Source organism: Callorhinus ursinus, unplaced genomic scaffold (assembly GCF_003265705.2).
Source record: "Callorhinus ursinus isolate GAN/ISIS: 27379988/994484 unplaced genomic scaffold, GSC_fseal_2.0 scaffold24, whole genome shotgun sequence".
Lineage (NCBI taxonomy): Eukaryota > Metazoa > Chordata > Mammalia > Carnivora > Otariidae > Callorhinus > Callorhinus ursinus.
Window position 1 is genome coordinate 30,373,267 of NW_027397086.1, and position 12,365 is coordinate 30,385,631.

A 12,365-nucleotide genomic window follows, 5' to 3' on the forward strand; every position below is an offset into this window, starting at 1 on the left:
ATGCCACGCTCACCCTCGCTCTGCCCGCTGCTGCTGCTCCTGCTGCTGCCGCCGCTGACTCCAGGCCTCGGGCTCCGCGCCACCGGCGGCCGGCACCCCGAGTGCGGTCCGTGCCGGCCCGAGCGCTGCCCGGCGCCCGCGCGCTGCCCTGCGCCCGGGATCGCGGCGCGCGACGAGTGCGGCTGCTGCGTGCGCTGCCTGGGCGCCGAGGGCGCGAGCTGCGGGGGGCGGGCGGGCGCGCGCTGCGGCCCCGGCCTGGTGTGCGCCAGCCGCGCCGCGGGGGTAGCGCCGGAGGGCACCGGGCTCTGTGTGTGCGCGCAGCGCGGCGCCGTCTGCGGCTCCGACGGCCGCTCCTACCCCAGCATCTGCGCGCTGCGCCTGCGCGCCCGGCACGCGCCCCGCCCGCACCCCGGCCACCTGCACAAGGCGCGCGATGGCCCCTGCGAATTTGGTGAGTCCGGCTTCTGCCCCGCGGTGCTGGGGCAGGAGGAGAAAGAGGGACCCCAGCCCTCTGGAATGTGGGGCAGAGGATCCCTGCATGCACCGTGATCCACAGCCTCAGTTTTCCCTTCAGAAGCAGTTTTTCTTACCTGGTCAGGTACTCAAGGAGACTGGGACAGGAATCCATATCCTTCACCCTTCCTTACCAAGCTCGTGGAGATACAAGCCCTTGAGCTGGTCAGTGTTTTGGTGAGCCTACTGTCTCTTTTGGTACTTAACTACCAAAAGGCCTTAAGTTACGTGCAGGCCTGCCATGTAGGCCTCCACCAGACTGGGAGCTAAGGGGGGGGGGGTGTCCTACTGAGTTTAAGTCCCCTGGGACCAGCAGCGGGCCAGGCCAGGTGGGGTTTCTGAATGGAGAGGGAGGGAAGGTGAAGATGCTGGAGGAGGAGGAGCTCCAGACAGGGACTCAGGAATCACTGGGCGAGAACCCCAGGGTTGGGAACCTGCTGGGATTCCCACCCAGGAGAGGGATCTCCCACCCAGGACAGGTTAAGACATTTGAGGACCTAAGTTCTGAAAAGATGATGGTGCCATCAGGGCCAGACCTGGGTTTTGCGGGTCTAAGGCTCATATGATTCCACGGGTAAAGGAATGGAAATGTATTGATTGCTGGGTACATAGAAACTTAAGGTTCATTAACATCCCAGGAAGGTCATGTTTGGATGCCTTGTTTGCCCACCTCTATGTGTAATTTTTTAAACTCAAACAAAAACAGACCAAAAACATTGGTAAGGGATGCCCAGCGGAGCACCCTGATGGCCCATTAGGTTTTGGAGAGCTGCCCCCATCCACACTGCCTGGAGGGAGCAGTGGAGAGTTGAGGGTGAGTGAACTTATGGCCGGCAAGTTCCAAGGAGCCTGGCTTGGGGTTCTGGCCTAGGCCTGGAGACCCAAGTCTAGACCTAAATGCCTACATCGGTGTAATGAATTTAGCTCCAACAGGGAAGCCTTGGGGTGGGGGACAACCTTTTCCAGGCCTTGGGTAATTTCTCATATTATTTCCCCCCAAGCATTCCACGTACGTGCAGCAGACCCAGCGGGTTGTTGGGGATGGGGCAGGAAGGCTCCTGTCCCGGGCAACACAAAACCAATATGCTGCCCATTGAGGGGGCTGAAGCAGTTCCATTGCACGGGAAGGTCACCATTGGCTATTCCTGGCTGGGGCTTCCAATGGAAGAAAGAGCTGGTGGGTGCTTCTTAAGCTGCTACTGGTCCCCTGAGTAACCTTGGGCAGGTCCCTGCCCTTCTCTGGGCCCCGTCAGCCCTGTGGAGCCACAGTTGAGGTCCCTTCCATTTTGAACCTTTGTTTCTGCCCTGTGGCATTTCAACAGTCCTGCCTCCTTCCTTCTAGTTCCTATCACTCCTTTTTACAATCTGCTTTCTTTAGCCGTTAATTCACAGGCAGTTCTCTTTGTCTCCAGACAAGTCACACTTTCACTCCACACGGTGGAGACGCCAAGAAATGCTGACCAAGTCCCCAGAATCTAACCGGTGCGGATAGTCTCAGACGATTTTTCCCTGGAGTGATATTCTGTGCCTAAGACCCAGCCACCTTGAAGACACATGGAGCAAATCTGCCATTGTGCAGAGGAGACTGAGACCCAGGGAGGCAGGAGACACAGGCAGGGCGATCAGTAAAGCCTGACCAGCACCCAGGGCCCCGACGCCTTCGGCAGTGCTCTTTCACAATAGGACTTGAGAGTCTGAAGTCAGGCAGGTGGTGGTTGCCATGGTTACCAGAGTGCGGCCAGATGGCAGACGGCAACCCCATATCCCTAATTCACTGAAAATTACCAAATGACAAGTAAACGTGACAGCTCCTCCACTCCGATCTACGGGCTCTGAGGCCCACTCCAGGCACAGGCCCCTTGAGTAAAGATGTTCAAGGGGCCAAAAGGAAGGAAAGTCAGAAACTGCTTTTAATGATCCCGTTAGTGACAGGCAGCAGGCCTCCCTACGATTTAGCTCTCTTTCCCCACCCACAATTGTGTCATCTGCAGTAGCCCGGGGCACTGTGGTCCCCTGTCTTTGTGTCCTAAAATGTTTGGGTGGCCCCTGCGCTGGTGTCCTGGTGAAGCACAGAGGTGTGGACAGGGGCATCTTTCCTAGCCCAGGTGGCACCTCATTCTGTGCTGCCCCAAAGCCATCCTTTATTCAGAGGACGAAGCAGGGGTACTTTTTAACAATGCCCCCAGGGACCCTGGTGGGAAGGAAACGGCTGAGTTCTAGCAGCAGCTGTTCTGTTTCAATATTGTTCATAAAATCACCCCTCGCCGGCTCTCACCTACCCTTCAGTAAGCAAGCACCTGACTTAGACTGGATGAGACCTCAGTAAATATTTATCAGCTTCCACACAGGGTGTGAAGTGTTCTCTGAAACCATTTTCAGGCTTAAATTCTGGCCTTTTCCTATGCTCTGAAATTCCCCCCAAATGCCTAATAACGAGTGCAATCCTTTGATTAACACATTGAATGAAGACTCGACCTGTTTCCACGTATGAATCATTTTTATACTGTTGGAAATAGCCCTTGCATCCCATCTTCTTACTCAATTTCCACAACTACCCCGGCCAGATCTCACTCCGACTTAACAGAAGGGAAAACTAAGGCATACAGAAGGGAACTCCCTGGAGCTGCGCGCCTAGCTCCTAGCTGAGATGGGGCCCCAGCCTGGGTTTGCCTGGCCCTTTTCAGATGGAGCCATGCACCTCGAGCCCGATGGCCACCTGATTAGGAAGAGGCTGCAAATTAGCCACCCTTGAATCTTGAGGGGTTTCTCCGTCCGGATTCACCTTCCTGATTTCCCCCCAAGGCTTGTTGCTGGCCCCCCTGCTTGGCACTGGGGGACGGCTCCTGAGAGGAACAGGGATGGCTTCATAGAAGGGAAAATATCTGAGCGGAACCTTGAAGGACTTGTAGAAAATTCTTGGGGAGAAAGGGGGAGGGGTAGGTAAGAGCAGGTAGGGGAGACCCTGTGGTGGGTGTGACCCTGGGCTGCTGGGCAGCTCCACAGGCGGATGGTTGGGGAAAGGGGCGAGGCCCAGAGCGGCTTGGGGCAGGGCCAGGGCCAGCCTCGAGCGCCAGGCTGAGGGATGCAGCTTTGCTCCGTACTAAGTTATTGGTTTCCTTTCTTTGCTATAAGGTGGCATGGCGTTCTTGTTGCTGCTGTCATTATTTTAAAAGGCTGTGTTGTTCCGTGCGTGCCCCCTGACCGGTGGCTGACATGGGGAGGGGGCTGGGATCCTGCAGGCAGCAGGTTGAGAGCATGTTTTGAATGCTAGATTAGGTAGGAACAGGGTCCCGGGCCAATACCCACCAGGACCCCGGGCCCCCCCAAAGCTTCAGTGAGCTCTTGAGATCCTGAATCTTAGAAAATTCACCTCCCTCCGTTGACATCCCAGCTCCACCGCAGTCTGTGCGAGGCGTGTGTTACCAGGTAACCAGGAGAGGCTGCGAGTGCCACTTTGTGAGAGGGACAAAGAAGGGGGGGCCTCTGCTCAAAAGCCTTTCATGCCGAGGGAGGGGCTGTGAGGCACAGGCTGCAGGGAGCCGTATTAAGCTGTTTCTCCTTCCACATCGGAACATGACTATTAGCATAAATTATCAGGGCTGCTCAATGCGTTGGTGATTAAACTCTTTGGTTGTGCACTTCTTTGTACAAGCAGATGGGATCCTGGGGGATGACTTTTGATATTCTTTCTTTCCTGGGCACCATTAACTTGAAAGAAACCTCAGAGGCATTTGGGAAGATCTTTCATTCTGGGCGTCAAGGACATATCTAGTTGACAGTGGGGGGGGGGGAACAGGTCACCACACACTATAATAATGCTGTCGGCCCCTCTCACTCGTACAGACCCGCACGGTCAGTAATTCAGTCACATTCATCCTCTCCCTTCACCCCAGAGGATGTGGGGGTGGGGGAGCAGAGACCCGGAGGAAATGGTTAATGGCTTGCCCAAGCTCCCGTGGTTGGCACCGGGACCCCAGCGCTACCTCCATGGGTGCACATGTGGGTGACTGTTCTGTTACCTGCTGGGTGGATCGGTGCCCTCCCAGCTTTTCTAGAGCTGTTGCTGGCATGGACAGAAGGAAACAAAGTATTTAGCAAGGAAGAGCTAGAGAGACCACAGACTGGGCCCACCAGGCACCATCCTCCCTCTTGAAATCCACGTTGCTCATGTCACACGTAGGTAGAAAAGAAAGTGTGGCAGTTCTGGCACTAGGGAGGCAACAGGCTGTGCCCCGGGCTCACCAGAATGAGGGCTGCAGGTGTGGCCTTTGGAGCCTCCGGGCAGGGCCCACCCAGAGGCCGGCTCCCTGGAGGCCAGTAGGGGCTCTGGAGCAGGCCCAGCACTTCGAGGAGATTCCCCATGGGGTAGCACAGCCTGCCAGGTCCTCGGGTCTCTGTGGAAGCCTCTTACAGTTTGCAAGGGGTCTTGTAGCTCTTCCTCCCAATAGCCTATGGAGAGGGGAGGAGAGACGAGGGGCCAGGAAAGAGAACTGATGCCCGTGCCCATTTTAAAGAAGAAGAAACTAAGACCGCGTCACAGCATTGGTGTGGCAGAGACAAGATTTGAACCTGGATCCCGGCCTGCCCTTGGCAGTCATGACGTTGAGTACCCCAGCACCACATTCAAATGAGCCCTTGGGGACAGTAGGGTTGGGAATGTCCTGTGAGTATAAACAATGTATCACCCACTTAATAGTGTCTTCAGGAGAACCGCTCCTTGGGGGGTGATGTCTGGAGGGTTTTTTCCTGTGTAGAAGAGTAAACAGAGCAGGCCTGAGACTGTCCTTAGAAGGGCCTGCTGGCCAGATTGACCCTTGGCTGGCATCTGGGAACTTGGATTTGGGGACAGTTCCCGCCATCCCCTCAATGATAAGAGTGACTCTTGGCCTGAGCCGTTTGGGCCAACACCACGGTTTATGCTGCACGCCTGCTTTCCTTCCGGGACCCTGGAATTTTGGTACGTGCCGAGCAGAGGGGGCCCAGGTGACCTGCCCCCAACAAAAATCCCGGGCTCGAAGTCTCCAGTGAGCCTCCCTCAGATGGCGTCTCACACGTGTTGTCACCAGGCACTGCTGGGACATTCAGGGTGTCCCATGTGATCGTTGGGAGAGGCACGTGGAAGCCCCCGCCTGGTTTTCCCTGTCTTTACCCCATGAGCCACTTTTCCCTTTGCTGTTTGCTTTGTCTCCTGTCACTGTAATAAATCACAGCTGTGAGTCAGACTGCTGAGGCCTGTGAGTCCTCCTAGCAAATCACTGAACCTGGGGATTGTCTTGGGGCTCCCCAACACAGTCCCTAAAGAACTCTTTCTTGTTCTGGAATGGAGTCCATACAGATAACAAATATTTCACTTTAAAACTCAGTGAAGTGTTGATGGAATCAGGGTCCCTGGGTTTGAGTCCCTGCTCCTCCACACACTTCACCTTTCCGAGTCTTGGTTTTCTCGTCTGTAAAATGGGGATAAAAGCACCTGCTCAGCAGTGTAGGTATAGGGACGAAAGGAGCAGTGTACATGGAAGTGTCATCTAAGTAAAAGACAAGACTCTTTGGGACAAACAAAGCTCAGAGCCAGAGCTTGGGCTCAAAGCCTTGCCCAACCATCTAAACCCGAGTAACCCTACCTAGCTGCACCGCTGGTGAAATTGCTGGAAAGATGGAATGGGTTGATCCCTGTGAGCAGACTAGAGCGCCTAGCACACAGCGAGCTCTCAGAATCAGGTGGTGGCATTTATTACCATTATTACCGTGATGATGATGATGGCTGATTATGAAGAGCTATTATGGATAAAAATATTTTAAATTTAAAAGCAGATATGTTAACATTAAAACCAGATTACTATGACAAAGAGAAGCATGAAGAAATTTTTTGAGTTGAACTGGACTCTTCTAGGTGGCTACATGACTGTAGGCATTTGTCAAAACTCAAGAGCTGCACTCCACAAGGAGTAAATGTGCTGTATGTCAATTTTAAAATAAATAAAAATTTGAATGTTACTTTATCAGCGAAAGCTGGGGGCTCTTTTGTCAAAGAAAGTAATATTTTCTGCCACAAGATCAGTAGCAAAGACAGCATTTCCAAGACAGTCTTTAAAAGAGGGAGAGGGAAATTCTAGGAGAGAGAATGTTGAAATGTGATTTACTGGTTTATTCATTTAGGCCTGAAAGGGATTGATGAAATCTCATTTAAAATTTATGACTTCACATGAATGAAAGTAAAACATGTTGATTGAGTGTTCCTCTGGAATCCATTGAGGGCTTTGGAATAAGATACGGTTCTGATTGTTCCCCCAGCGAGCCATTTGAGGACTGTTGGGCCCCGGGGGAGGGGGTGTTGGCAGGAGGGTGTGGATAAATTAGACTTTTTGTCATGTTGCAGATGGGGCCCCTGCTGGAGAGCAGGGGTGTTGTGGTTCTTTGTGGCAGTTTGCAGGTGTCTGGGATGCTTTGGGCAATGTTAGGAGCCTTAGGACTTTGGTTCAATAGAGGACTTTGGCTACACTCAGTGTTGTGGGTAGAGCCATGTGCTTGGGGGGCAATCAAATGGGCACAACTGAAGGAGTGGGCTGATCAGGCTAAGGGCGAAGAGAGCAGCCTGGGGGTAGGGAGCATAGTGTCTGTATTCAGTGGAGGCCAATGGGGGACCCAGGGAGCTGTAGGGTTCCAGTGGCGTAGCCCTGGGATCAACATGTGGGGGTTACAGGGAGGTAAGTTTTAGCTCCAGATGAAGGAAGACAAGCTTCCTTACCAGCAGAGCTCTCCTAGGATGGAAAGGCCTGGCTCTGTAGGTAGTGAGCTCTCTGTCGGTGGAGGCATGCAAGTGGATGCTAGCTGAACACATCAGATGATCAGGCACAGGATCTTGGGGAGTAGGGCCCCTCCGGTTTGAGACTCTGTGGTTCTAAGACAATTTTCCAGAGATCTTTTTTGGCACCAGCTTGACAAGTTCTGTCTGGAGGGGCCAGACCAGTCTTATTTCTGTGCCCTTTCACTCCTGTCTCTATCCCTCCTCCTGCAGCCTTCTCCCTCCCTCCCTTTGCTCTCTTTTTTTATTGCAGCTGGACCCGGGCAGGCAAAGGCCCCTTCCCTCTCCAGGACCATCCATGAGTCACCCAGCAAAGTCCCAAGAGCGTAGACCCTGCAGTTTGATGGCTGGAGAAGGAATGTGTTTGCTCTTTATTTGCCATGTGTTTCTTCATCTAGTCATCTGTTTAGCAGACGTGCTTCTGGGGCCCACTTACATGTCCTGTTAACTTAAACCATTGCACTCACACTCATCACATGGTAAGATCAGCTCAACAGCCCAGGGAGCAGGGGGTATTATCCCCCTCTTACAGATGAGCAAACCCAAGCAGGGAGGACCCCCCCCCCCCCCCCCGCCGAGGCCTCCCCACTGCATCTTATCCAAGACACTGCTGGACTAGATGCAGGGACAGGCCCTGCTGCTGTCTGGTCCAGCGGAGGCCGGCGGGCACACCTGGACTGCCAGCAAGCTGTCCTCCAGCAGCTCACACAGGTGCAGACGCCCTGGTCCTGGACTAGGACACATACCCTAACCCTCTAGGGCCTGCAGGAGGGGGAGCATCCCCTGTGGGGTTGGGGTGTGCCTTCCATGTGGTGCAGGCAGGTCCACTGAGGGACCGGGTGCAGGGCCTGAACGCTGAGGTGGCCTGACTTGATTCTTGGAGCGCCAGCGTGAGCAGAGCAAGTGGGGGGCACCGGGAGGAGGGCGGTGTGGGGTGTCAGCTAAGCACTTCTCAGATGCCTGCAAGGCCGCCGTCCCAGCCAGCCCACACCCTCCCTCGCCTTTCTGTAATGTGCTGGCAGCCTAGAGCCACCCTGCTTGGGGACGGCCATCCAGGGAGCGACCCCTCTCTCCTGTGTCCCCAGACCTAGTGCTGGCTTGGGGGGGGTGGCGGGGAGGCCGCGCGGAGCCTGCGGGTCTGCGATATGCAAACGAGCGTCTGGCCCGGCCCACGGGGGGGGGGGGGGGTTCTGGGCGGTGCACTGGCAGCTGTTCTGCGGGGCCTGTTCTTTGAACTGTGCCGAGTGCAAGGAGGAAAGCCCATCTGTTCGAAGACTTGGCGTTGGTGAGGTGACACCAGCCCCTCCTGAGCCACTCCGTGTCTCAAGGAGCTGAGCTGCAAGCAGATGGCCCCCGGGGTCCTGGGCGGGAGTGTGACGAGACCCAGGCTCTGCCACAGACGTGGCGGGCGGTTTGGGAAGCCGCCTTGCCCCTCCAGATCCCAGCTTTCCTGTTGGTAGAACAAAGGCGATGGATGAGGAAGCATGGAGGCATCCCCCCGGGTCTGAGGGAAACATGATTCTCCGCCTCCGAGTGTGCTCTTTGTGCGTGGAGAGCTTTCCTCTGCTGCGGCCCCCCGTCCCCGCGGGCTCTCTGCAGGCCGGGGATTTTAGACGTGGGGTGCTTGGGACCTGGCAGGGTAAAGGTTGTGATCCCTTGTCTTCTTCCTCCAGCTCCTCTGGTCGTCACGCCACCCCGGAGTGTTCACAACGTCCCCGGGGCCCAGGTGAACCTGTCCTGTGAGGTGAGGGCTGTGCCCACCCCTGTCATCACGTGGAGGAAGGTATTTACGTCCAAGAATTCCGTGTGCGTGCGTGCGTGCATGTGTGAGAGAGAGGTGTTTCTTGTGTGTTTATGTGTATGTTATTCTATGTGGAGCAGAGGGTTTTAAAAAGAGATCTTACAAGTCACTCTTCTGCCTTCAGGTTTATGCCTCAAAACTTTTACCCCAAAGCTCTGCCCAGAGCAGGGGAGTCGCCATCCTTCCTTGTGCCATTTGCTCCCTCAGCCACTTAGCTGTCCAGAAAGTTCATCTATTTATCTAGCCTGGATCCACTGGAACAAAGTTAGAGCCTACTTCACAGGATCTGGGTTTTAGAAAGACTATCCAAATCCCATTCCAAAACTAGATCTTCCCGCAGATCAATTTTTGAAAGACTGGCGTGGATCACAGCATATCTTGTCCACCTATGTCCACAGCCCCCAGAAGGGCGGGGAAGCTCTGACCCTCCTCTGAGATGGTGGTGGTGTCTGCATCGTTACTGTCCAGCAGGGGGTGCTGTCTGCACAGACATTGAGGTTTATGAAGCCACTGACGTTTTAATAGGAATAAGAGGTGCCAGGGTTTGGCCTTTGAGTCGGTAGGAAGATGAAGACAGCAAGGATGTGTGTGGTGTGGTTCTTACCCAGAGATGCTTTTTCTAAACCACTCCTGGTGGTTCTGTCCTCTGTAGGTCACACAGTCTCCTGAGGGTACCCAGGTGCTGGAGGACCTGCCTGGTGACCACGTCAATATCGCTGTCCAGGTGCGAGGGGGCCCTTCTGACCACGAGGCCGCAGCCTGGATTTTGGTGGGTATCTCACTTGTTTAGGATTAGTGGCTGTTATTGACTGGCCGTCACAAAGCACCCTTTATATTTCTGTAGCACGTTGCACATTTCAAAGCTGTTCTTACCCCTTTTTGGTTGGACCCTACACTAACTGTGAGGGAAGTTTAACCCCCGAGAGCATAACTGATCTTCAGTGGTGGTCAGAATTATGGCCCCAGAAAGACGTCCGTGCCCTAATCCCTGGAGTCTTTGGATCTGTTATATGCAAGAGGGGATTAAGGTTGCAGATGGAGCTAAGGGTGCTCATCAGCTGACTTCAATAAGGAAGTTATCTTGGATTACCTGGGTGGGCCCAGTAGACTCACAAGAGCCCTTTAAATGCTGAAGCGTGAGGCAGGAGGGACGGAGCCAGAGAGATGGCAGCATGGGAAGAACACGAGCCACCATCTCCGGCTTTGAAGATGAAAGAAGAGGACCGCAAGCCCAAGAATGCCGGCAGCCTCTAGAATGGGAAAGGCAAGAAATGGATTTTCCCCTGGGGCCCCTAGGAAGAAGGCAGCTCTGCCGATAGCTTCATTTGAGCCCCCTGATTCCCACTGGGACTTCTGACCTCGAGAACTAAATATAGGGGCGCCTGGCTGGCTCAGTCGGTAGAGTGTGTGACTCCTGATCTCGGGGTTGTGAGTTCGAGCCTCACGTTGGGCATAGAGATTGCTTAAAAATAAAATATTTAATAATTTTTTTTAAAATGCACCAAATGTAATAAATGTGTGTTGTTTTTAAGCCATGAAGTGTGTGGTAATTAGTTATAGCAGCCATAGGAGACTACTACACTCGGCCCAAGAACACGGGGCTGAGAAAGAGGGAAGACAGCCGGCACATTGGTGTCCCCACTCGGGGTTCTGCTGCACCCCTTGCTTCAGCTTAACTAAGTCATGGGAATGCCATGTGTTTGAAAGAGTGAGGGAGGGACAGGGACCCACGTTGGGCTAGTCACTCTGCCCCTTGAGCTTCAGTGTCCACAGTCGGAGGAGGAGGGCCTTGGACTGCACATGGTCCGAGGGCCCTGTGACCCAACAGTCTGTGACTCACTGCCAGTCTCCTGTAATATCAGGGTAACAGCGCTCCCCTGTGCCCCGCAATCGGCGTGAGTTCAACACGAGATCGTGGGCATACCCCCTGCCCAGGCCGCACGGTGGACAGGGGTTGTTGTGCCGAGAGAGGAGGGAGCTGGTGTGGGTGTGCTCTGCGGGGGCATGAGAACAGGCTGCTTGAGGAGGGCCGGTGGGTGTCCGCCTCGCTTCACTCCCGTCTGTGCCAGGGTTGGTGACTTCTCTGCCCAGCTCAGAGACTCGGAATGCAACCGGGTCCGTGTGGCTTTTTGAAATCAAGCACCTTCCCCTCTTGATTACAAGAAGGCGTAGGGGGAAATGTTCTCTCTGGTGTTGTTTCGTAAGGCTGTCTCCATTGGGAGCACTTGTGGGCCATTCCTTGGTCAGTCGATTTTTGTTTAACTTGCAGTATTTTCCTTGTGAGGTATACCTGTCACCTTCAATAAAAGGACCAGGTAGCTCACAGTAAAAGGTAGGAATGCAAAGGAAACATTGAAATGAGGGCCGCCAAAGAGAGGGTACAGAGAAGAAAATTTAACTCTTTCTTGGCAACCAAGGCAAGAAAAGGAATAGTGAGCCCTATCTTATTTTGAAAAATAAGTGTTCAGACATATCTTAGGAACTAAATAAGGAAGTGATTTTGCCGTGCCATAAACTTGCCTGTTTTATTTCTAGATCAACCCTCTGAGAAAGGAAGATGAGGGAGTGTACCTGTGCCATTCCGCCAACGCGGTTGGGGAGGCCCAGTCCCACGGCACCGTGACAGTTCTAGATCTGAGTAAATACACAGCCCCCCACCCCCCAGCTCCAGATGACCGCATGTGATGGAGTCAGGTACATATCATATATTTGTACACCTGTGTCACAAGAGATTGAGGTGGCTTATAAGATGTATAGTAACAAAGAAAAAAATACACAAATCGAAACCAGAGGCATACCAAACAGGAGTTAGGAACATACTACAGTTAGCAGGTAGAATCTCTAGTATGTTCAACACTCGTACCACTCTGGGCCTCCCACCTGGCGTGCAAACACAGGAGCTGTGAACGTTGCGGGTGTCCGTAGGTGGTAAAGACCAGTTGTCTCTTTCTGTTTCTGAAGCTGAACAGAATGTTTCCTTCAAGTCCTAGAGGGGGCAGAGAGAGAGCAGATGTCACGGTGACAGCACCCGTGTGCAAAGGAGACAGTCTGAGCTCCATTTGCTGTCCGCAGGTTTGTCCTCGTTGGCAGCTCTGCTGTGTCCAGGCCTCACCTCCCTGTCCTCAGCACCGCACGTGCTTAGCAGCGTGTCCGGAAGAATCTGCATCTCCCCGGGCCCCTTCGCTCCTTGTCCTTATAGCCGCCCCCCCCCCCCGGGTGAGAGCTGGGATTGTATCTGTCCCCTGCCGA

General features: G+C 54.0%; 3 protein-coding genes and 1 non-coding gene across 5 annotated transcripts in view; 2 read left to right on the top strand and 2 right to left on the bottom strand.

The window, feature by feature from the left end:
- Positions 1 to 145, bottom strand: part of LOC112836730 (stimulated by retinoic acid gene 6 protein-like) — a 61,093-nt gene extending 60,948 nt beyond the window's left edge. The window contains exon 1 of the mRNA XM_025888643.2: positions 14 to 145. The gene's annotated coding sequence lies outside the window, so the exon portion shown is untranslated. The remainder of the gene's footprint in view (positions 1 to 13) is intronic.
- Positions 1 to 12,365, top strand: part of IGFBPL1 (insulin like growth factor binding protein like 1) — a 14,115-nt gene continuing 1,750 nt past the window's right edge. The window contains exons 1-4 of the mRNA XM_025888566.2: positions 1 to 451; positions 8,989 to 9,098; positions 9,769 to 9,885; positions 11,652 to 11,810. Coding sequence (XP_025744351.1) covers positions 1 to 451; positions 8,989 to 9,098; positions 9,769 to 9,885; positions 11,652 to 11,801 — 828 coding nt within the window. The 3' untranslated portion in view covers positions 11,802 to 11,810. The remainder of the gene's footprint in view (positions 452 to 8,988; positions 9,099 to 9,768; positions 9,886 to 11,651; positions 11,811 to 12,365) is intronic.
- On the top strand, positions 10,497 to 10,569 carry TRNAR-CCU (transfer RNA arginine (anticodon CCU)). Its single transcript has one exon. It is a non-coding gene; the product is annotated as a tRNA-Arg (tRNA).
- Positions 11,853 to 12,365, bottom strand: part of ALDH1B1 (aldehyde dehydrogenase 1 family member B1) — a 16,244-nt gene continuing 15,731 nt past the window's right edge. The window contains exon 4 of one of the 2 annotated variants that reach the window (XR_012373551.1): positions 11,853 to 12,102. The gene's annotated coding sequence lies outside the window, so the exon portion shown is untranslated. The remainder of the gene's footprint in view (positions 12,103 to 12,365) is intronic. The other variant, XR_012373550.1, reaches the window with a different exon arrangement.